We start from the raw sequence: 25,554 nt of genomic DNA, 5'->3' as shown, positions 1-25,554 counted from the left end.
TCTAAATCCTGCTTTACTACTTCCAATTAATGTCCCTGGACAAGATACGTAACCTCCCTGTACTGCATCTTCTTTATTCTATGCTATTGCTATCCTATTGACATAACTACTTTTAAGGAGCTGGGAGGAGGGGTCTAATATGACTCTATATTCAATAGCTAAATCAACCAAAAGTTTCATGAAAATTTCAGAAGAATGAAAATGTCAAGAGAAATGCATTGCATGTTACAGAATCAAAATGAGTGGGTAGCTTTTCCCTGACAGGGACATTGCTCCGATTAAATAAGATATCTGAGGACCTTGTTGAGGAACTGTTCTTCCTTTACTGCATCCAAACTCACTCTATATTTAAACCGTGCAAAAAGGCTAGGTACTGGCTCCCTCAAATTCGATCATTTTATTTTCAAATAAAGTTGTGACAAACCATATTTATAGTTAAATTAATCCAGCGTGTCCCATTGTTCAGCATAATTTGAGAATCCACTTAGTTTGAGTTCTCAGGTAAGTTATATATCAAAAGAATAGATAAATAATTTCTGTGTTTTAAGGAATTTTATTTGATAAATATTAAATATAAATTATCCTTATCATTTCATATTTATTACTTATTGCTGAAAGAGTAAAAAATGTCCTACAATTAGATTGTCAGTACATAGTTAAGTAAATGGGAAAAAGTGGGAAGGGTTCAAAGGTTACTTTTAGTTTGGTCTACATCATAACAGAGCACATTCTCCTGGTTATTTGAGAGATGTAACTTGCCTTCCAAATCACAGGAAGATTGTAGCTAACCCTGCCTGTGTACAGAACCATTCCGTTTGACCAAAATGGTGTCTGAAGAAACTCAGCAAATCTTTCCAGACATCTGACCTGCAGTTGATGTTGAAATCTCAGAAGCCCTGGTGTTTCGTAAGGAATCTCCTGCTGTAGAATACAATTAACTGCCATGACAGCATCATGTTTAATGCAAAAAGATCTACACTTCTGTTATTTAGATGACTTAACAAAATATCTCTAAGCCAGAACAAAATAACACCCTAATAGTCTCTCTGTTTTCAAAGATGCTCTAATTGTTTCCTCCCATTTTACTTTACCTGCTTCCTCTCTGCTTCCTCTTTGGTATGTTTGTATGTTTGTTGTGCATAAACCACTCCATTCTGGTCCAGGGATTTAGCTCAGTGGTTGCACCGCCTGCCTCGCAAGTGCAAGGTCCCGAGTTCGATCCCCAGTACCAAAAAAAACCAAAAACAAAAAAACTCCATTCCTACGTAATCCCCCCCTTAACAGTTTTTAAAAACAGAAACACCCTCCTTTTCAATTCTGTATTCAACATCCCTATGCAACTGAGTTTCCATCCGGGCTGCTCTTCTGGCCCAGTGACATCCATATTGCAAAAAGAAGTTCAGTTTTCCCTCTCATAGCACCCTCTGTATCCAAAAGTAATCGTGGCTCAGTGTGAATCATTTTTTTAATTTTTGGCTTTTGATACACAAGTCTTTCCCATTTTTCCCCCCAACTTCTCTGTTCTCGCTATTCTTCTGTAACTCACCCTGATCAGAATATCTTCTTGCCTCAGGCAGTCTCATGTATCCTGATGGTTCAGACATGGTCCCTGTGGGGATGGTCTCTCTGGGCCATCTTCATAGTGATGACTCAGTGAGCCCAAGACTAGGTTTACGCTTCCCCATGCTTAAATGTATCCCTGCTTTATACTGCTATTTCACCACTGACCTTCTGTTACCCACGCCAGAAACCTAGGAATCATCCTTTTATCCTCTCATTGCTTAACCAATCAAGCTCTGAGTCGCAGGTTCTTTTGAGTCTTCCCTCTCTACTTTATCGCTGGTGGAAATGACCTGGCATGGGCTTTACCTTCTTCTCCCCAAAGTATTATAAATCTAAGCAGTCTCACTATCTAGAGCCTTGAGTGCTTCATCCCCTACCTTCCCTCACTGCCCACATTTATGCTAAGACACCAATCTGATCATGACATTCTCCTGCATAAATTCTCCAATAATTTCTTATGAATTTCAAATGCGTTAGTGCTTTAGAATGACACATGCAGCCCTGAATGACCTACCCGATCACTCCATATGTCTCCAGCCTCATTTCCAGCTGCTCTCTGATTTAAACAACTTCATTTTTAGTGTAAATACATCCTTGTGCTTCCAGAACTCCACATCTTTGCTTAGGCTCTTGCCTCTGCCAAGAATTCTCATCCTAACTTTATTAAAAACTTATTTATCATAATGTAAAATTCTGGAATATCACATCTCCCTTGAAGATGGATACATGGGTATGTGAGTGCTTCTGAAAAGGGACTATCAATTTGGTGTAATAAAATATTAACAGTAAAAGTACTAACTCCAATGAGTAGTAAGATATATTCTGATCACATTCCTGCCACTAACTAGTGGCATGAGCATGGGAAAATTACTTCTCTGCTCTGGTTCGAAGAAGTTTGTCTACAGTGACCTGTTTAAGCTAGAAGCTTTACAAAGTTCCCTCCAGCTTCCATTTTCTGCATCTTTCACCAGGGACAACACATTTCAGAGTTGTCAATAAATCAGCAGTGTAGTACAACTGCAAGCCTTGTTGTTTATTGATCATTCTCAGGTAAAGTGGCTTTTATATGAAATCAATATGTATGTTAAATATATTCAAAGTAATTGCTTTATATACTTAAAGGAAACACACTGCCCATAGAAATGAGGTTTGCTTAGCCCCACCTTGTGGAGTGAAGTGGTTTTTTGTTGTTGTTTTTCCTTTTATTGATGAACTCTAGCAATTCGGGGAACATAGACCTTGACTAAGAGGAAGGAGCATGGATTTAAAAACCAGATTAAGACTCAAATGCTCACAGCATCATTTATTTTCTGCACGTCCTCCAGGAAGTTATATTGTCTTTTTGAGTGTTTTTGGTACTAAAGTGAAGGCTCTTACTACTAGAGTGCAACAGTACGTCAAAACTATGTCAAACTTGGGAGGATATATGGACACACACGTCACACTCATCTGTTGTTATTAAACCAGCAGGAGACAGAACAAGCAGGTAATGATAGCCAGCTCTTTCATAATGAGGAAAATATTTATAGCATCATCAAGTAACATGAACTAAATGAGATGCTCTGGTGTTAGAATGAGAAGCTATGGAAGAATAAATTAAATTCCTTTCTTTTATAGATAAGGAATCTGGAAGCCAGAGAGCTTTAATGACTTATCTCAGAATCATTTCTATCAGTTGGTGCTCCAGGTCCTTGCAAGCCATTCGTTCGGGTCAGAGTGAAATCCTTCCCTTTGGTTTTTACTTCTCAAACTTTAGCTTGTGTCACAGTCACCCAGAAAGCTCATAAAACACAGATTGTTACACTCATAGAGGAGGCTCAGATTCAGTAGGTCTGAGGTGGTCTGCAGAATTCGCACGTTGAGCATGTATTGTCTGTATTGCCAATGCTGTATTTTGAATATCATTGCTACAGACAACCTTATTCTGAGTTTGCTAGAAAGAATACTTAGATTTTTCAAACATTTCACTCTCAGGCAGTGACAGAGAGATAGATGAGGCCATCTGTCTTGATTATGCCCTACTGGTTTTGTATGGGACACAGCAGTGCCCATGACGGAGTATGAACAATTCTTTCCTTGCTCCTTTTTCCAAATATATTCTTAGATAAGGGTGATATGTTTCAGAAAAACATACTCCCAGACTTACTTTATAAAAATTGCCGTTTGGTTTGGCTATGGTGTGTATGATCTTATTTAGAGCTTCCAGAATGCACATGAAACACTGTAGTGGCTGAGATGAGAAATTGGCCTTGGGGGGGTCATCATTTACTTTGTGAATGGAAAATCAGGCTGCTTTTGTCCCTCTGTGGTGAGAGAAAATATAGCCCGACTAAATACTATGTGGAAAGATGACACATGAAATGAGTTTGAGGACTCGCACAGTGCCACCTATTTATTTCCTCTGAGAAGAGGAAAGCAGATTATACTCCCAAGGTTCATTTGTTAAGCAGACAGTTTAGTGCTCCCTGTTCATATTTCTGTAGAAACAGTGGTGCTGTTTCAACTGTATCATGCATTACAGTTTTAACAAACTTAACGTGGACACCAAATTACCATTCATAAAATTATCTCTAAGGATAATTATATTCTCCTTGGTGGTCAAAAGGAAAAGATAATTCAAAAAACAAATAAGCAGCATCTCCTACAAAAGGAGGTATCCCAAAAATCAGACCCAATTTGGTCCCAGTACAATAAACTTTGAGCAGAAATGAAAGTGTTTAAGCCTCTCATTTTCTTTATCTGCTCACTGCAGATAATAAACACATCACAGAATCCTTGGGACAGTTAAACAGGGTATATGGGCTCTGTTACCTTATCTTAAAGTAGGCACTTAAGTAGTTGGTGTTTTTATTTCTTAAGGAATGTGAATTTGCCCATTCCATGGTTCCTATCTCATGACTTAGATTCTTCTTATTTCCTATGTTCTAGTACCAGAACTCGAACCCAGGGCCTCTTGCATATTAGGCAGGTGCTCAGCTGCTGAGCAACAACCCGGATCCCTTTTCATTATTTTGAGACAGGTTTTACTGTGGCACCCAAGCTTACCTTGGACTTTTGATTCTCCTGCTTCTGTTTTCCAAGGAGCTGGGATTTCAGGAATGCACCACGATGCTGGGATCTTTTCTCTCTTTTTTTTAACCCACACAACCATGATCATGGAAGAAGCAGGAAATGAGAAAGGATGGTCCTTAAAAATCTCACCTTCCTCAATTATGCAAAGTAATTCAGTTCCACCCAGCTCAACTCTGAAATCTTCAGACCGTTTCAGCACTCAGAAACTGTTAAGGGCTTTCCATTTCAGTGCAGGACCCACCTGAATTGGAAAGCAGAATAAGGATGTTTTGTTACCACTCAAACTTTTGTTGAACCTCAGTTACTTGTTACATTTTTAGCTTCCTCATAAGCAACTTGTAAAACAGTTTCGTAGTATTTGCTCCTAAAAGAAACCTGGATTTTTTTCTCTATTTATTTTTCAAAATAAAATATTAAATGGTGATATATTACCTCTTTATGTTAATTAGGGGGAAAACCATGTGTGCTTATGCAGGTAAATGTTTGCTGCTTTGAGTTGGTATTTCAGCAACATTCATCAACTCATTGCCAAACATCTACTAAGTGTCAAGTATGCTCATGATGCTGGGAATTGTAAATGAAAGTGATAAAAGCATTCCACCTAATGACAGTTAGAGTTCAATGGGGAAAACAAAAGAATGAAAAAGATGTATAGCCTATATGGTAGTGGTAGTGGGTAAGGATCGTGAATGGTTTTGGCAGAGGTAAGGGGGAATTGGGAAGGAAAGCATGTAATTTTGGGCAAGGTACGTTCTGGGCTTCCTAAGGTTGAGGTAGAGGAAAGCACAAGTGCAGAGGCCCTGAAGTAGAAGTCAATGCTGTGTGCCTACTGGAGAAGTAGGCACATCTGAGCCCCAGAAAGAGTTTGATGTCAAATGGTCAGGAGCAAATGCTCCCGTGCCCCTTGCTCAGGCAGTTCTGGGTAGATCCCTGAGGATTGGTGGTGATGAGCATGCTGGGAAGATGGCTTTGCCTCTGCTAGTAAATTCCAAGTTGTGCTGTGCAGGCCTTGTTTCTTTCTTGCTTCAGTCTAAGTACAGTGCTTTCTTATTTCTTTAAAATGTAATTAGCTTTACAGATAACACTTATCTTTCAACTAAGATGCTAATTTTTTTCTGGAAACTTGAATATCATCTTGGACACTTTCCATCTCCATCTCTCATGATTAATGGGGTTCCAGTATCTATAGATTTCATCACCTTTGTGTCTTTTAACTCTGTCCTAATCTCTCCACATTGTAATTCAGATCCTCTTCATTATTCTCTTTGCCTTTCAGTAATCTCTTCAGTTCCCAATCAGTTCTCTACACAACCACAAGAGTGATTTTTCTAATGTTCAAAGTTAGTGATATCCTGCCTCTGTTTACAACCATTCAGAGATTCTCCCATGCTCTGAAGATAAAAAGAAAACCACTTTAAGGGGCTTAAAAGAGACTTTGTGATCTTGGTCCTGCCTATGTTATTAGCCCCATATCTTGAAATGGAATTAATTCCTTTCCAACCCATCCATTCTGTTTTTTTCCATCCACACAGCACTGAGGTCTTGTGAAATAAGGTGAAATATGGTTCTCTCTTGGTTCTAAGCTGCTACACTTACTGTTCCCTCCGCAAGCAACACATTTTCCCCATCTTCATCATCTTTAAGATAGCAGCTAGATGGTGTCTTTTTTCCGGAAAACCTGTCTAGATTCAAGTGCCTGCCTAATGAGTTCCCACAATAAACCACCTTTGCTCTCACTGCAATATTTAATAGCTACCTCCTCACTTTTCCATATTCCTCACTGGCTGTAGCTCCAAAACATCAGAAGTTACCTCACATGCACAACACCAGATCCCTAGCACTTGCCTCAATTTGGGACAGATACTGGTTGCTCATTAACATGAGTTGAATTGCCTTGGATTGAGTGGAAAAGTGAAGAACTCTACAGTTAAGTACACAGACTATAACGTGTCATACAGGAGTTAGGATACTGAGTCATTCTCCATTTGCTGTATATCTTTGCAAAGAGCTATTAATCTCATGTATATCCATAACCCTGTCTTCATCCCTGCCATTGATGAAGAGGTAAAGAAATGAGATTTCCCTCATTTCTAAACCAGCATAGTAGCAGAAATAAGCTATGGATTAAAATGTCAGCCTTCTACTATTCCAGACTTGAAGATTACTCAACACCCCAATGATCAACTTTCTATTATCTATTCATTTAAACATGTCAAAATCTTGTAAAAGCAAGTAGTCATCTTATGTGAGTTGTCCTATAGGGTTTTATTGGAGATTATGTATTACATTTGAAAATCCCTCTGACCATTATATTTTATTCTCTCATGCTGGCCCTTCAGTGCTCTGCATATCTACAGAAACCTACAAGCTCCTCCTATATACACACTTGCCAAAAGCTAATTGTTCCTAGTACCAGTTTAACATGGAGCTTGATAATCTGTCTGTATTTGTCACAGTGGCCCTTATTCTCTTGAAGCTCTGTTTCCCATGAGATGTTATTTCCAAAGGTCTCCTTAGATTTCTCTTGGCCCCTGGCCTGGACACGCTGGGCTCCTCTTGCTCCTAGAAGGTTGATTCTTCCTCTGGCCTTTCCATGTGCATCTCCCTTCTCTGAATCTCATTCATTCTTGTCACTTTAACTATCACCTTTATTTGAATGAGTCTCAGATTTTTCTCTCTTGCTCTGGCTCCTCTCCCACGATACAGTTCCACTTTTAAGTTATCATTTCATCATCTCCACCTGGATTCCCTGCTGGCTTCTTAAATGCAGCTTTATTGAAAGTTCAATTATCTTCACCTCCGTACATGTTCCTATTTTCAGTTTCACCGAAGGTGACTTGGAGTGGCTCTCTGGACCTCTTCCTTTGCTCTATAAGGAGCTAAATCTCAGAAGTGAGTGCTCAGTGCTCTACTGTACTAGGTGACCTGTCACCCTGCAGTGACAGATTGAACGAAGGTGATTTGCCTGACTTATCATGGGCCAAGTAGCATATTCCTCTTTGATGTTTGAAACTTGGAGATGGATAGATACATCAATAGAAATAAGCATGTGAAGGCCAGCCCCTCAGTAGAGGTGAGAAATCTACTACAGCAGGTCTCCTATCATTTTTTTCTCTGTCCCTTCCTAAGTTTTGGATATTCAGTTCTCCCTTCAAGTTTGAGAGTTGTCCCAGGTGCCTTGCAATGCATTCTCACAAACTAATTATTTTACTAGTCTGAGCTAGCGAAATGCTGACAAATCCATCCCTCCATGATTCATAGTCAGTTCAGATCATCCAGGATGCCTTCTGTCTGCAGCCTCTGCTTCACTCTGGCAGGAGTGGTCTGCATGGTTGGTCTCTGCATCTTTGCCAGTTTCTGTGCCCCATCCCTTTCTGCCCCCTGGTAGGACTTTCTAACTTAGACCACCATTTTAGTAGCCTACCCACTGGGCTTTCTCTCTCCAGATCATCTTTTTTCATTGTCCCAGTTGCTTTTGTTTTTATTATTACCAGATGAAGTAAGTAAGACCTTGCTGAAATCATGCCACTTGATTTCCAGAAATGTTGACTAGATCTTCATCATCTAACTTTCTTATAGATACTTCAGAGTCATCATCTGGCTCTCAGCATTTCTAGTCTGATGATTCTCTCAGCCTGTTGTACTATTAATATGAAGAAGCTTGATAATTCTAATTCTGACCACTGATAATGCCATGTACATGTTTTCAAATAACTGCACGAGAGAAGAACCCTGTCTTCTGCTATGCACCCATTCAACAAACAGCTGTGGAAAGCCTACCATTGACAAATTCTTTTAGTCGCCAAAGGTGGTGTGTTGAGCAAACTTAGTAAGGGGCCCATGTACAAGAAGCATCTATACTGGTGAAAAGAGACAGGAAACTCATATGCTAAAAGACAAGAAAAGATTGACTGCTACGGGAAAAACAAAACACTGATTTGCTAGAGTTCCTGGGTAGTGATGAGAAACATGAGAACATTTCTGATGTTCAAGAAAAGCCTCTTTGAGAATATAGCACTTAATTCTAAAATTGAGTGCCAAGACAGACAAAGCAAGAGGCAGCAGCTAGCCTTGGGGCAACACAGCCTTCCTCAAAGGAAGATTCCAAAGTGCAAAGTCCATAGGTGAGAATAATCTAAATTTACTCAAAAAGTTCTAAACGCAGAGAGAACTGTAATTAGGCTGGTTGGGAAGATAAAGATGGTCTCAAATGATATCAAAGGAGGCTAAGAATTTGTTGAGGACTTAGAATATGATCCCCAATATAATGTAGAGCCCTTGGAAGGCAGGGAGTTTACAGGAAAGTTGCATGCTTTAATTTGATGGTCTGTAAAACCAGACCATAGGAGTGTGAGAATTAAAGCAGAAAATCAGATGAGACTTTGTGGCATGGTGGCTCAGGTCTAGGATTCTGCTAGTAGGGTTGGTGAGGAGTAGCCAGATTGAGATCGAGTTTTGGAGATGGAGCCAGGATGTAGTGGCTAGATTATATTTGCGTGTCTTGCATATTCTAGCACATAGTGGACACTTAATAAATAGCTATTGACTCATTAAAGGAGGGACTGAACTGCCATTCATGGTCAATGGCAGACTTCATGAAGCTCTCCATGATTGACTCCAACCTTCCTAGTTTCCTACTCTTCTCCTATCTCTGAAATCCCTCTGTATTTTAAAGGCTTTCTTACACTAATATTATTCCTTGGATTCAGTAATTTATGTGCATCCTTTAGCATCCTTTCTAGACTGTAAGCATTGTATACGTGTCTCTCACAATCTCTTGCATATTTTGCATGGGACACAGTCAGTATCAACTTTCTTTGACAAATAAATGAATGCATATATGAAGTAAGATGGAAATTATGTGACAGTTAAGGTTCTGAAGTAAAGAAGTGAGTACTGAGCTCCAGCATGCGCAATCTGAGGCTCTTTCTAAACAGATTAAGCAAGCTCACAACACAATTAGCTTTGGCTCTGAGAAGGGAAAGGTAGGGAATGACTCGTGGGCATGAGAACAGGGTTTCATGGTTTCAGGCTTGCTAAACACTTACCTTGGAATAGGTGTCTTAACCACTCTGAGTCAGTTTTTTCATTTCCCAAATGAGCATATAATAAAAATACTTCTGAGCTGCATGCTGAAAAAATAATAATTACTCTTACAGAGAGAGGACGTCACTTGCTATTTGCTCTGACCTGCCTGAATGCTTTAACTATCTTTACCCAGTTATTGCTCATGACAACATGGGGAGGTAGGCACTTATTACCTCTGTTTTACAAATCACCAATGCAATGCCCGGGCATCCAATCCAGGCGAAGCCTTTCGTTTCCATTATAGAAGAAAAAAAGTTCAACACTGGATATGGAGCAAGATGAAGATGAACTGGGATTGCTGCTGTTTTTGACATGAATAGGGTGACCATTAATGGCCTTCATTTTCTCATTTTTAAAATGGATTGCTATTTGGCATAATGAGACAAAGCCCATGAAAGTACAAATATGGGTAAAATTACTTCAAAGTCATGAATAAGTGTAGATGTCCAAAAAGGCTTAAAGTTGAACCCTGCTCCACTGCTGGTGGGAGTGTAGACTGGTTCAACCACTGTGGAAATCAGTATGGAGATACCTCAAAGAACTAGGACTGTAAGTCCCATTTGACCCCACTATTCCACTGCTGGGGATCTTCCCCAAAGAATTAAAAGAATCATACCACAGTGATATATGTGCACCCATGTTCATAGCAGCACAGTTTGTGATAGCTAAAACATGGAAACAGCCCAAATGCCCATCACCTGGAGACTGGATAAAGAAGATGTGGTTTTTTTATAAAATGGAGTACTACTCAGCCATAAAAAATGAGAAATTAGAGACATTTATAGCTAAGTGGATGCACATTGAGGCAATACTCTTAAGTGAAATAAATAGGGCAGACATGTATAAATACCAAATAGTTTCTCTGGTGTGAGAAACTCAAAGTGGAAATAAGGACTAAAATGTATAATAGGTAATGTGAAATAGGAAGAAAAGGGGCAAAGGGGAAGGAAGTAGGAGGGCTAGGGCAAAGGCTAGAAGGGAATGGGATTAATATGAGAAAATGGAAAAATAGGAACAAAATCTTTGTAAATAGGGAGGAATAGAGGGGTTGAAGGGAGGGCTGGGCAAGGGTGAAAAATAAGAACCAAGAGAGATTATGTAAAGGTGCAAATTTCCAATGATGAATGTCATTATATTGTATACCTAAAATGTACCAATCATTAGAATGAATAATCGATAACGCAAAATAGGAAGAAAAGGTCCAAAGGGGTAGGGGTAGTGGGAGGAGCAGGGGAAAGGAAAGAAGGGAAAGGAAAAATGATGAGAAATGGAAAAAATGGAAATAAAGTCTTTGTAAATAGGGAAGGGTGGAAGGGGTGAAGGGAGGGCTAGGAATGGGGAAAAAAATAAGAACCAAGATGCATCATGTAAAGGTACAATTCCTAATGAGAAATGTAATTGTGTTGTATACCTACAGTGTACCAATAAAAGAATTTAAGGGGAAAAAAAGGCTTAGAGTTGATTATTCACTCAACCATACTTAAAATCAATACTTTTTCTTTAATCTCACCCTGGAGAAATTTCTTTTATCTTTTAATTTTTATTTTTATTAGTGCATGTTTATAGTACATATTGATCACATTCTGCATGGGGAGTTGGTACATGTACATAATTCATCTCAATTATTTTTATCCCTTTCCCTCTCTTTTTCCCCCTCCCTCCATTTCTTGGTCCCATTTGCAAAAAAGATCTATCTCCCTATTTCCTCTAATTTTTTATTTTGCATTTTATTTATGTTTGGTATTTCTCATATAAGAGAAACCATGAGATATTTAAGCTTGTGTTTTTGATTTATTTCACTTAACATTATGGTTTCAAGGTACATCCAGTTTCCTACAAATGACTCAAGCTTATCCTTCTTTATTGCAGTCATACTACAGTGTATTTAAACACCACGTTTTCCTTATCCATTCATCTGTTGATGGAAATGTCAGCCAATTCCAAAACTTAGCTGTTGTGAATTGTGTTGCTAGAAATATGGGTATGAACGCATCATTGTACTATGATGTCTCTAATCTTCCATGAAGATATCTAGAAAGGGAGTATCTGGATAAAAAGGAATGTCTAGCTTGTTGAAGAACCTCCACTGTGGATATTTTAGGTCACATGGTAAAAGGTCATTGCAGTTGCAGGTGGAGTTAAGGTTTCCTTTGCTGTGCCGAAGCTTTTTTTATTTCATATGATCCTTTTTGTTGATGCTTGATGTTCTTTCTTGTGCATTTGAAGTTTTGTTCAAAAAGTCCTTACCAACATCTATGTCTTCAAGAATTGTGTTGTTCCCAGGAGAAAGTGTCCTAGGAACTTCCCAAGGATGAATCCCCTCCTTTCCCATAGTTTTGTTACCTCTGTGAACAGTGCTTCTGAAAGTCATGGCCTGTGTGTTCTCACACTCAGAGAACTGTCCCCTCTTGACTGGAACTGAAAACCTCATTAGCAGAACTTCCTTCATTTCTAGTTGTATCTGCCCTAGGATATCAGAGCCAGTTAGTTAGAGTCTTCCCTGGGAGTGCCCTGCTTCTGAGTAAGAAGCACCTTCTCTCCTATTATGTGATCTTCCTGGAAATTCTGCAGAGGGGAATCACAATCCCAGTTATGCCTGCTCCAGGATCCAATCCCTACAACTCATGATTCCTACCTGGGCACCCACCTAATTATTTCTAAACACGGAAATGAAAGTGGATTCTCCCTCTGTCTGATCATCAGTTTATATCTTCTAAGTTCTTTAGTGTTCCTTTCTAATATTTTGAAATGCACATTCCTCTGAATCTATTCTGTGGGAAAATTGGAAGTTCAAAGACAGGAATGCTAATTAAAGATATTCAAGTCTTTAAAGTGCTTTAATGCACACATATATATTCATGTACACTTATCTCATTTGGCTTGTTCATAATGAAGTGCAGTATATCTTTGAGGGTTTCAGGTTAAGTTATTTTTATTATTTAAAAAGTGGGTTTTTAAAATTAAAATAAATAATGTATTCCAATTGTATGTTAAGCAGAATATTGGTCCTTGAAAGTTGTATACTGCCCAATTCCTGGAACCTATGGATATTTTAGGTCACATGAAAAAAGGTAATTGAAGTTGCAGGTAGAGTTAAGTTTGTTAATCAGCTGATCTTGAAGTGGGAAGACTACTCAAGAGTGTCCATGTAGACCCAGTGTAATCACAAATATAGCAGAAGCAGAAGTGTCAGTGCTAGAGGAATGTGATATAAAAAAGATTCAACTGGCCCTTGCTCGAGTTGACAATGGACGAGACCACAAGCCAAGACAAATGGACGTCCTTGAGAATATGGAAACATCAAGAACAGGGATGCTGTCTTTGAACCTGCAAAAGGAACACAGCCCTGCCAATACCTTAACACCAGGCCATGTAGACCCATCTGAAACTTCCAACCTTCCAAACTTCCAATAATGAATTTTTGTTATTTTAAGCCTCTAAGTTTGTGGTAATTTGTTAAAGCAGCACAGAAACTAAGACAAATTGACTCCAGCATTACAGTAACGTGGCTGCAATGATATAATACAAGCCATCTCAGGCAGACTGGCTACAACCCTGAATGACTATGAGTTCTGGGAAATATGTCAAGCCCTTCTTCAGTTGTCCAGGTCTCTATACTTGAAGCTGAAACAGAAAAATACTTTCTTCACTTTATTGATCTTTAAAATAAAGCTTACTCCCTTTTGCCTAGGATTCTTTCAGATGATGCCCCCAGTTTCCCTGACTGCTACTTTATAATGGACCTTCAAAGCTATTCATTGCATTTTCTCTTTTAGGGGAACTAGAAACCATTCACATTCATGAGCAGTAAGATAGGCATGGTTACATTATTACAGCCAGTGTGAAGGTCTTCACTCTCTTGGGAACCTTTCTGATCTGAATTTCTAGAGAAATTTCTGCCCTATATAGTGCATATTCCCTTTGAGTTTTTATCCTAGTATGTAGACATCTTAGCTCCCCATTATCATAGAAAGTTCTACCAAATAGACCAAAGACCTGGTTTTGCTTCCTGGCTGCCAGGACTGGGCCAGTGACCTTAGAAAACTCACAATTGGAAAATGAGTTCCTACCATGACCCACAAACCTGCATCGTATTGAGAATTCCCTGAACAACTGCTCTGTGCTTTGTTCATCAGCATCAAGAATGAGTAGAGGCAGGGCCGAGGATCTAGCTCAGTGGTTCCACCACCTGCCTTGCAAGTGTGCAAGGTCCTGAGTTTGATCCCTGGTACCAAAAAAAAAAAAAAAAAGAATGAATAGGCGTGTGAGAATGGAATATAGGAAAGTTCTCTCCTCGCCATTCTGACTTTGTGGAGAAGGGAGGTTTTGTGTGTGTGTGTGTGTATGTGTGTGTGTGTGTGTGTGTGTGTGTGTGTATACATGCTGACCATAAAGAAAGAGAAACAGAGAGAGACATAGACAGAAGGAGAACATCAATAAACAGATTTGGAAGCATTTTGAAAGAATAATTTTTCTCATAAAGTTTATTGGTACATTTTACATATACAATAGAGTTACATTCATCATTGGGAATTTGTACCTTTACATGATGTATCTTGGTTCTTATTTTTTACCCATTCCCCTGCCCTCCCTTCAACCCCTCCACTGCTCCCTATTTACAAAGACTTTGTTTCCAATTTTTCCTTTTCTCATATTTTTCCTATCCCTTCTTTCTGAATCTTGAGAATTGTACAGAATGTTCTTTTCACATTGTTTCAAGACTCTTTATAAAATGCAGTATGATTAGGAAGATCATTCAGTGTCTCTGGAGATCTGAAAGCATTTAAGTCTAAGTCTGCTGGCTTCTGTTTCCCAAAGACCTGCTGGGGTGCAGGAAATGAGGATACCGCTCTAAGAGCACCAGAATAAGTCTGCGGGAGACCTGTACCTAAGAATCGAATCAAGATGTTGAGAGCAGAGCCCTGGCCCAAATGAATGGAAATGAGAGACAAGGCTTTGGAAGAGAATAGAAGGCAGGACTGAGATCCAACCCTGGCTAATGCATGACCCCTGGAGATGGCATTCATGGTGCTTTTTAAAAGCACTTGTTCCTGTTTCAGGGCTATGGAAAGCTGTGGCTGAGAAGATCAAGGCGCAAAGATTCTGTGTTCCTGTGTATGGACCTGAGACACTGGTAGGGTGGGGCAGTGGGACTAATTCAAGGAGAGAGCATCCTTATCTATAGACTTCCCTGTAGTCATCTTTATTCCTCTTTTAGGTCATATGTGTATGATCTGTGAGAGTCCCATAAGCAGAAAATAGACCCTATGCATCTTTATGTCCATGAATCTCTCATAGTACTTTGAGGAGAAGATTACCTGTTTCTTCTCCTCTCTCATTTCTCCCTCCTTCTTTCACTTTTTCTTCCTTCAACTTTTTTCCTTCCTTCCCCCTCTATCCAGAAACCTTTCCCTTATCTCAGTTCATTTTACATCATTTCCCGTAATGCTATTCCCAGGAAGGAACTTAATACTAAACACTTACACTTCTAAATGAAGTTAAGTGCACATCCTTCATTTTTGAAGATCATTTGCATTTTAAATATTGTTTCTCTTTGTGTAATGAGTCAATAATAAAAAAATAAAAATAAAAGCAAAGATGGTGATGTCGGCAGATACCTCTCATGGAGGACAAGAACAGTGCTGAGGTCAGATCCTGCTCTTTGATGTCTAGTGTGGCATATTGAGCAAGTTACTTCAGCATTAACATCTCAGCATCTGCATCTACATAATGGGGTTAATACTTTTAAGCATCCACTGGGATGGTACAACAGTTCACTAAGTTATTTTATGTAATGCACATAGCACACTGTATCAGATGGAAGGAGCCCAATATTTTTGTAATATCAATTATAATATAATAAAGAAAAAAATAATTTTTATTATTTTCCTGGTGGCTGTGTACACTGAATTCATCCCAGTAAAGTGGCATGTGATAAACGCTTCTCATAGAGAGAACAGGGGCTGAAATAGAATGAACTTGAGAACCCTTTCAGTTCAGCCAGCAAATCCAAGTAAGGAAAAAGAAAAAAAAATAAAATAAAAAGCAGGACAAAATGTCCTAAGTCATAAGGAAAAATACCTTCTAGTGAGTTTTTCAAGTAATCTGCTAATTTATTTATAGGAACATTATATACTGCACATGCTTTGATCACGAGATATTTGAGAACTATTTACATGATGTATTAGTGCAATATTGCTGGAAGTTTCTCAGAATGGAATGTATTTCTTTTCAGTTCTCTATTTAAAAATGTAAGGAACCGTATAGAGTCAACAGGATGCTCAAAGCAAAAGGCTGTGATGCTTAATTCTTTAATGGATATCCACATGCATATTTTAAAGACATCTATTCAGACACATTTACTAACCTTTCAGACTGAGCCTTGCAGCTAAGTGAGGGCATTTGAGTCCCATCCGATGAGACAATTCATCTGTAGGACATGTAGGGATATCTGCAAAGCAATCGAGAATCTCCAGTACAGAAGGACTTGATATACTTTAGGACAGATGGGTCAATGGGGTAGAATAGAAGGCAAGTAAATGAAGAGCTTCTATTGTTTTGTGAGAAAATCTTAAAATTAAACAAGACATCAAGGGTCACACAGGAACTATGAGGCAAGCCTGGAATTCCAGCAAGGTCTGGGAGGCTGATGTAGAAGTATTGGAAGTTTGAGTCCAGCCTAGGCAATTTAGCTACTTAGCAAGACCTTATCTTGAGGTGAAAATTAAAAAGAGCTGAGGATGTAGCTGGATTCACTCCCACACCAGCGGGGAAAAGGCCTCTTCCACTGTCCTGAATGTTGCTTGTATCTATGCTTATTCTCTTCCTGGGAAATTCACTACTCCTCCGACCATTCCTAAGGACTTAGATTAGGTTTCTCACTTCAGTGGAACTTTCCAGATGATGTCAACCATATTGACAGCTTGTTTCTCTTAGCTCCTATTGACTGGAAGAACACGTTTTTCTTTTAGAACTTTATTTCATTTTAACTTTTCAATATAGCATTCTATTAACTATACTAAACCAGTCAGTGATTTTGAAGAGCTAAAATATTTAAAGCCATCTTTGTTGACTTGCAAGGGATCTACATATGTCATGAACATATACAGAATCTGCCCAAAAAAGTGTACATACTTTAGGAAAATAAAAACTTGTATAAATATTTTAATGCTAAATTTATTGAGACATCATGAGATGAATCATGTTACCTTTGGCCTCTACAATTACAAGAGGTGCTCAAAGTGGTGGCCATGAGCTTCTAGACATTTATTAGTACGGCAAACTGCTGCTTTGATAACCTTGGTCCTTGAGATTGGTACACATGCATGTTCCATTTCTTCTCTAAGGGCCTGCAGTGTATGGGTTTTCTATGATATACAACATTCTCTAGGGTCCCCCATATGAGGGTAATACCATCTGCTGAGGAATCACTGTACTATTTTCCTTTTCCTGCAGTGTGTATACATTTTTTTTTTCTGGCGGATTTTGTATGTGGGAGAGTTCAGTAAGTTGATTCAAAGGATTACAATTTGGGACTTATGTATGTACTATTTTAACAACTGTTGATAAGTTGGAGAGAAGTTACGAGGCAAAGGAAAAGAGATTGTGCTGCTAGGGATGGTAAATTATGAATGGAAAATATAGAGAGAAAATCAATGCAATCTAAGGGTTACTCAGTAAGGTTTGTTACTCAGACACAGTTCAGTGCTGACTTTCTACAGAGGGAGGATGGTCGTCTTCCTCCTGATCCAGGAGAGCAGGAGGAAAACAGCTTTACAAAGAGAAACTTCTACGTCTATGCCTTGGTTTTGAGACAGATGCAAAACACCTGACTCACACTTTTCCCTGCACTGGCTAGAGGAGTGTGTGGCTTGGCCAGCAGCTATCTGCCCCTCCCCTTTTCTTCCTTTTGCCCCTGCCTTGCCCCTCAAGGGACTGGGACAGATTGCTTCACTGTCCTCCCTGGATATCTAGCAGTGTCCTTCCTGGCTATCAAACCTCCAATCTTCACTTCTCCAACATGAGTGCAGCCAGACAGCGTGGTCCCTCTTGCCCATCCCACCACTTCAGAGGATACTGTTGCCTTCAGCCCATGGTAGAGTGGACATACCATGTCTGGCCCAAGCTACCTTTGGCCAGTGATGGCCGCTGGGTGTGTCAGTTGTTGGTGTCCACCATTGCATGGTCTCATCTGGTGACATCAAGACTGCTAGCAGAGCTGCGCTTCCTGGATTCTGAATCTAGCAGAAGTACCCTAGGGTGATAGGCAACACCCTTAGAGAGAAGGGAAAGTACAGAGCTATTTCCACGTCTGTTGTTTCTCAGTTCTCTTCACCTTAAAATAATCTCCATGCCATTATATTTTGGAGTGGTGTTTTTATCCCTTTCCTAGAATATGAAATTTAAATTTGATTTAACTAGTTCCAATGTGCTTTACAATTCTGTGTATATGTTTGAAGAGACAATGGGCAGGCAGTAAATTATATCTGACTTAACATTTTTCTCCACCTTACTCCAGTTGTTTCGGTATTAACATAGTATTAACAGTCTAAGGAACATGTATTAACCAGGTGTCTTAGTTACTTCCCCTATCACTGGGAAAAAATACCTGACACCCACAATTTAAGGAAGAAAGGTTTACTTTGGCTCACATTTTGTAGAGGTTTCAGTCCATATTCTGCTGGCTCAAAGACAGGATGGCAGAGGGCATGACAGAAGTGTGCTACTACTCACGACATTGTATCAAGGAGGCAGGGGCAGCCAAAGAGAGACACAGAAAGGGAGACAGACACTTCCAGGCCCTGCTCACAGAGATCCCCTCCTCCAACTAGACACACCTCCCAACAGCAAGGCAGCTATGAGTCCCCGTAATCCAATCTCATCCCCAAAGCCCTACCTATGACAGGAGGAGGCTTTGGATAAACATCCAGATATAAACTATAACACCAGGGACGATCAGCTGGTAAAATTTCAGACTAAAGCTACTACAAAAAGGGAAGAAATAATCAGTTTCAAGTTTCAGTGAATCAGCTCATTTGAGATTATTTATAGGATCACAATGGGCCAGTGCAAGAAAATTGCAAGTGTACTGTCTGATCCTCTTTCTCTGACTGGGCAGTTGACTTGGACATGCCTCCTTGGAGTAAGTTTTTTTCTTTTTTTGGTACCGGGGATCGAACTCAGGACCCTACGCTTGCAAGCCAGGCGGTGGAACCACTGAGCTAAATCCCCAGCCTGGAGTAAGTTTTTATTCTGCTAAGAGTTTCTGTCAATAATTTCTTTTCACACTCTCTTACCAGAGCCTCAGTTTAAAACAATCCTTCACCATGATGCAGAGAGGCCTGAGAGTGGAGTAATTCAAGAGTCAGTTCTTCCATGTCCAATCTAGATGACCTCAGGCAAATTGCTCAATTGTTTGAGGCCTGAATTTTCTTCTCCAGGCCAATATAATAATACAGATCTCAGGAAATTACAAAAAGACAAGATTTTAGAATATAATTGATACTTATAACTACTCCAAGAGTTTAGTGATTATTGTTTTTAAAGTGAATCTCATACAAATTCTAGTTTGCTCCCTCATTGAAAGTGACTTTGTGAAAATAGCTTAATCCCCATGTCCCTTGGTTTTTATTCTACTTTGAAATAGTGATAATACCTAATATCGATTAATGGCTAATTTATACATTTACAGTACATAGTATGGTGTGTAGCTTAAGGTCCATGGGTAGGAAATGTTAGTGCATTCTTTTGGTTATAAAATAGATGTCAAAGTAGCCATAGCATTCTTGAAAGTCAGAAGATATTGCAGCTGGAGTGAATAAAAAAGAGCTCAGAAAACCAAGTCAAAAAAGCCACTAATGTAGATTAAGAAAGGCCAGATTTCCAAGAAGCTCATGTAGCTGATCCTAAACTGGAATTGGTATTATCCTAAGGGGAAAGCCTTCCTGAAGTCAACAAAACCATATCTATGGGTCTTTATATGAATATCAAGGATAGTGGGGATTTCATTCTTGGAAAATAAGATGTGTTGATTTTAAAACTTAACCTAACTATCAAGGAGGAAATTGATCAACAAATGTTTGCTGAAATCTTCTGAGGATATAAAGGGAAAAGCATGAATTTGGGAGCCAAATAAACAATGTTTGAATTAAAAACTGTTGACTTCTTACAGCTAAATATGGTGGGAATTTCAAAAACATAGTTACCTAAAACATTTTTCCCTGTCACCTACTAAGTAAGACCACCTTTACTGGCTTGCTAAATTAACTGAAAACAAAATGTCTGGATGTATAGATGGTGGTTGGATTGACAGATACAAGGAAATGTCCCATAAATCTAACATTCAAAATGAAAAGCACCATTACGAGGGCTTAGATGGTGGCCCAAGTGTTTGCCTGGTGCCAGAGGAGAAAACAGCCTGTGACTGTGGTGATCAGCAAGTCTTCTTGGAAAAAAGACCAGCACTAGATGACAGCACCAGGGAAAAGCAAGACATTTCACGCAAGGGGATGCTGCAGACCCTTTCCTAGTGAGCACAGCTCCCATGTGCCTCCAGGTCCCCCGTGCTGAGCAGTGGACATCAGGGACTGGGCTCAGCTCTCCACAGTCTCAGTTCATTCTCACATCAACGCTAAGAAGGTAGTTGTAGCATTTCCCTTTTACACTGAGCAAACTGAGACTCAAAAATGGAGCAGTTTCTCCAAGGTCACACAGCAAGTAAGGCACAGGAGTAGGATTTAACTGAGGCCTGCAGACCCCAAGTTTGACGAGGGCACACCACTGCTAGTAACGATACAAGTCACCATCACCTATGGTTACCTGCTCTTTAAAACCTCCTTCCTGGCCCCACCACCCCACCATTCTCAAGTGCAGTTGACTTTCCCTCCATTTGCCCACCTGACATCCTGCAGAGATGCATATGCCACAAGCTGCTGCACTTACTGGTCTCATTCCACTTGAAGCCTGACTCTCCAGTTAAACTGTAAGCCCCCATAGGCTAGAGCTGGGCATTAGTTATCATTGTATAATTCAGCTATCATTTGTAGCTCAGAGTAACAGCTTAATAAATGTGAATGAGTAACTGGGTAGATAAATGCCTTTAGCCTTTCAGGCACTCTGCCCAAAGCTTGACAAACAAGTTAACTTCTTTATGCTTCAGTTTCCTTACCTATGAAGTGAAAATGATCTTAATCGCTACCACATAAATTTGCAATGATAAGTAATTGCTAAGTCACTGTAATACTGATAGGCACATAGCAAATCAAATGCTCAGTAAATGTTTATTGTTATTATGGCCACATTTAATTCCAACAACTCTCTTTTAAATGAAGTAAAGGACTTCTCAGAAAGTACTGTTTCCAGAGAAGTTAAGTGTCTTGTGGAAGATTGAACAGCAAAGAAATGCCAGAGCATGCTGTGGAGAACTGAGGTGGGATTGTAAACTCTCAAGTCTCATAGCAAGTTGCAGCTGCATATGGGAGGGTCCCAGTTCATTCTGTTATTTTCCATCTTCAGGCTGGCAGGGGTAGACCATGATAGTGACTGAGCCAGTGTGGTTCTGGCATAGCCCAGTGTCCCAGTCTGTCCCCACAAACCTGCCTCACTGCTCAGAGAGGTTTGGAATCAGACACCTGATGAAGTCCTTGGTGGGGAACGCAGTCCCCACACTTCCTTGTTGGTAACAATCACCGGGATGTCTTGCATAGCAACATACACTTTAGGATCCTTAGAATTAGACTCAGCACAAGAGATTGTTTTTAACAAGCACCTTGCGGGGGCGGGGGGGGGGTGTGCGCGCGCATATGCGCGCGCCTGGGGAGAGGAGGTTACTATCAGGGAAGTTTGTGAAACTTCCAGAGACGGTGAGGCTAGCTTTAAAGTGTGGGCAGTGGTACCCACCCTGCAGGGGGCAGTCACTGAACATTGTTCTTAAAAGTCTGCTCTGCCCCGCCCTCTCTGCATGTCTGTAAACATGAGATATCAGTCTTTTCTCCATCAGTCTCCATATAAAGCCCTGGTGGCTCAGCAGGAACCCCCAGGGCCCTGCAGTGTCGGGGGTGGCTAGAATGCTCTCCTCTGGCAAAGTCACCGAATCATTTTCCTACTCTACTTTTCTCCCTCACCGAAAAAGCTATCCCTGGGCTTTCAGGGTTGCTGTGTGAAAAGGACTGTAAGCACCAGCCACTAGAAATGCTTTTTTTCCTAGCATCCAGAGAGCGGGCTCAGCTGTCTCCCAGAGGAGGCTTCTGGAGGAGAGAGCAGCTGCGATGGTAGAAAGGGGACATTCACAAGCTTGCCAGGCAGCAAACTAGCGCGCAGCAGCTCTGCCCAGCCTCCGGCATCAGCGCGTGGCGCGCCCCAGCTCTCCGGGCAAGTTTCCTGGGAGTGTCCCCTCTCCGCGGACACTGTGAAGTCTCCAGCTCTCCAACAGATGTTTCCCTCCCAGCGCTGAAGTCCAAGTGCTCTGCAACCACAGCGCAGAGTCCAGGGGCGTGCGCTGTGGTGGTGGGGGGCAGCCCTCCAGGCAAATGCCAGGATCATCATGACAGGCTGGACTTTAGCCCAGGTCTGTCCTCACCCCGGGGGGCCGCCTGCTTTGCACGGTGCATCTTAGAGGATCTGCTCACTTTCCCCCCTTGCAAGTCTTTGTTCCAAGGCAGACGTTGCTCGGATTCTCTAATTAACTCCCTCCACTCCAAAAGGGGTCCGGAGGCTGGGATGCTCTTCCAGCTTAGAGGATGTTGACTCTTGAGTGGGAGTCGGAAGGACTGCAAACAGTGGGTATTGTTGTGATTATATGTGCATCTCTGAAGCTGCTTCATTTGCTGGGACTGATTGATTTTTCGGAAGGTAAAGTGGTCGCTCCCAGTCTGTGCTGTTGTTCTGGTCTAGTTGTGAACTGGACACAGATGCTGCAGAAGTCCAAAAGGCTTAATATGCAAAGTAAAAGTTTTTAAATATGTGTGCTTGACCTAGAGCCTCCTAGAGATTCCACATTTCATTTCTGTTTATCCAAATCGCTGACACTGGGAAGGAAGGGATTTTGTGCCAGTTTCTCTGTATATGAAACATAGTTGGGTTTATGGCTTGCTTTTGGAGGGTTAAATAAATGTCTAAGGTGGGAAGTTAGGACCCTACTATGATAATACAGGATGGGCTTTCGTTGTCAAGTTGGTCACCTTCATGTCATTAGTGATTCTAGCCTCTGGAAAAGGCTCTGGATTTGAGAAGGAAATATCTATGTGTGCTTAGTTAGAAGGGGTGGGGGTGGAGCTAGGTTGTTGACTATGATAGAAAATGGGTAAGTTTTGGTATATCATTGATTTAATTGGTGCTCGTCAAAATGTGTTTTTACCACTTAATTTGTGAAAGTGTTCTCCAAATGAGGCGTTTTGATCATCTGCCTCCTGGGTGGGAACCCATATACACAGGGCAGCACTGTTGCTACCAATACATATTTTGTCCATCTAATATAAATGTTACTTCTGCTATCCAAAATCAATTTTGTTATGTTATACAAAGATCTGAGACTTTAAGGGAAAAAGTTGATTAACTTTGCTAAACATATACATACTCACGAAATAATGCTTTAACTGAAGTAGCATACTTTGAATAATTGGATGCTAATTCTATATCCAAGCTCACCTTTCTTCCTGAGTGAAAGAATGGAGTCCCTGAAATACTTGCTCATACTCCGAGATGAGAATATGATGTTTCATGGCTGAGTTATGAGTATTTGTGTCTCATATTGTGTGTAACGTGTGGAGATGGAAGCAGTGAAACCTCCTCACCCTTCTTGTAATCTTTCTAACTACAGGAGCTAGGGGCTGGTAGTTAAGATGACATCATCCCAAACTACATCTGGTGCACAGGTTGTTTCTATTCATATGTTAAAAATGGTCAGTGTTTCTTCTTTTCTATGAAGTAGGTTTGTTAAGTTCTAATTATTCAGAGCAATATAAAAACATAGGAAGTTCTCATGTAGTTTTTGTGTCCTCTGAGTATTCACAATCTATGACAAGTTCTGCTTAGGCACACTGAAAATAATATTGTTTTAAATAAAACCACAGAAAGTGGCTTTTGTCCTTTACATGGTAATTTTATTTAAACCTTGAAGAAAAACAATACATTATCAAACTTCTCAGAAGGTTACATACTAATCTTTCATTCTCTTGAGATCTCTGCGCCAGTGCATGAATGTTGATGTCCTAATGAAGTACAAACAGAACAACTTCAATTTCTATGATCAAATAATTTGATCCTGTACCATTTTGTTGAGAATTATTGGTTTTTGCTCTCTGAACTTGGTTGAGTCAGCACTCTCAAATTTAGTGTCCTATGTACTAAGTGGCTTGGTTTCAGAACTGGGTTTTGAAGGAGAACCATCACGGAGTTATTCACAGAAGTCAGCTTTCATAAAACTGTGAGGGAGTGCACCATTCTTCTACTGCCAGTGTTGACTATGGAAAACTGAAAGTCAAAAGAACCAAGTTAAGACCCCTGGAAATGACTCCGTTTTTATTCCAGAAGCTCTACATTCAGTCACTTAAAAGTAGAGGATTTTTCAGATTGAAACTGCAAATTTGCATTCCAATAACGTAAGAGGTAGGACTATAAAGCTGACTCTTCCTAGCTAGAGTCAAAGAATTTTGTGCTGGCCTGAAATGTCTTCCTTGAGATGACTATCCAAGTCATATGCAAATTCATATCTCAATCTATTTTTTTCTATACATTCATAGATATAGATATGCCTAGGTATTGGTGGATATTGTGTGGAACATCCAGTAAGCTGAGAAAACATTTGATTTAATGTGCTATACAAGACTCTATTATGCTAAAATTCAAGAATGCAGGTTACCACCATACGTAGGGTAAATCAGTCCTTGTGTGTTCTGAAGTACCTGTTATGAAATGCTGGTCTAGTCCAACTCTCATTTTACATAGGTAACTAAAGGAATCCAGAGAAGTTAATTGGCTTACCAAACAACAGAACTAACTGGAAGCAGAGGTAGGACAAAACTGAAGAGCACTGAATCCTATGCAAGGCCTTTCTCACCACAGTACACTTTGCTTTTACTCCTCTTTCCTAACATTGGGAAAGTATGTAAATGAAGACATCCAGGCATGGTGGTGCACGCCTATAATCCCAGTTCTCTGGAGACTGAGGCAAGAGGTTCACCATGAGTTCAAGACCAACCTGGGTTATATAAGGAGTTCAAGGCTGGCCTGAACTACATAGTGAGACCATGTTCCAAAAAGGAAGGAAGGAAGGGAGGGAGGGAGAGAGGGAGGAAAACCAATGAAAAATTTCCTGAATTTTTAAATCTTGTCCTGAACTGGCCACTAACCTAGTGAAATATCTAAGGGAAATATATTTACAGAAAATGGGATCCTGTAATGGCCACTTAATTTCTTCAAGGCTTTAACCTCAATCCAAGCATTGGACCCAAGCATGGGGTGTAAGCACTCTAAGCTAGACCACTAAGCTCTTATTATAATGGATCAGAAGCAGATTTTAAAAAAGATAAGTGTTGTTCTGAGTCTCTTTTCCTGTAAGATCCACCCTGAACTGTAGCCACGTGTGACTCATGTCCAACCATGGGGAACAATAAGTTCAAGTAGAGTCCAAGGATGAGACCCAGTAAGGATATGAGAATTCTGGCCTAGGCCTCCTGCCTCTGTTTTCTCAGACTATGACTGTCTAAGCAGAAACAGAATTTAGGCTTTTTAATTACTAGCAAAGTGGGGGATCAAGACAAAGAGGTAGCTACAAAGCAAGCCACAAAAATTACACTTTCATCCTTTCCAGCTAAAAATAATTAAAAAGTAGAA

At 40.2% G+C, this 25,554-nt stretch overlaps 1 protein-coding gene across 6 annotated transcripts in view; it reads left to right on the top strand.

The window, feature by feature from the left end:
* The window catches only part of Kcnip4 (potassium voltage-gated channel interacting protein 4), a 1,104,843-nt gene that overhangs the window by 861,444 nt on the left and 217,845 nt on the right, over positions 1-25,554 (top strand). The window contains exon 1 of one of the 6 annotated variants that reach the window (XM_004847217.3): positions 21,615-22,572. The exons of 4 other annotated variants lie outside the window; for them this stretch is intronic. In XM_004847217.3, coding sequence (XP_004847274.1) covers positions 22,461-22,572 — 112 coding nt within the window. In that variant the 5' untranslated portion in view covers positions 21,615-22,460. Of the gene's footprint in view, positions 1-21,614; positions 22,573-25,554 lie in introns of those variants that run through there. One more of the 6 variants, XM_087187823.1, reaches the window with a different exon arrangement.

The sequence above is a fragment of the Heterocephalus glaber genome, unplaced genomic scaffold (genome assembly GCF_053883595.1).
Source record: "Heterocephalus glaber isolate CG9 unplaced genomic scaffold, H.glaber_assembly_v1.0 deba00001509, whole genome shotgun sequence".
In the NCBI taxonomy this organism is placed as follows: domain Eukaryota; kingdom Metazoa; phylum Chordata; class Mammalia; order Rodentia; family Bathyergidae; genus Heterocephalus; species Heterocephalus glaber.
Note: the sequence above shows the minus strand (reverse complement) of the source record. Positions and strands in the feature narration are given on the sequence as shown.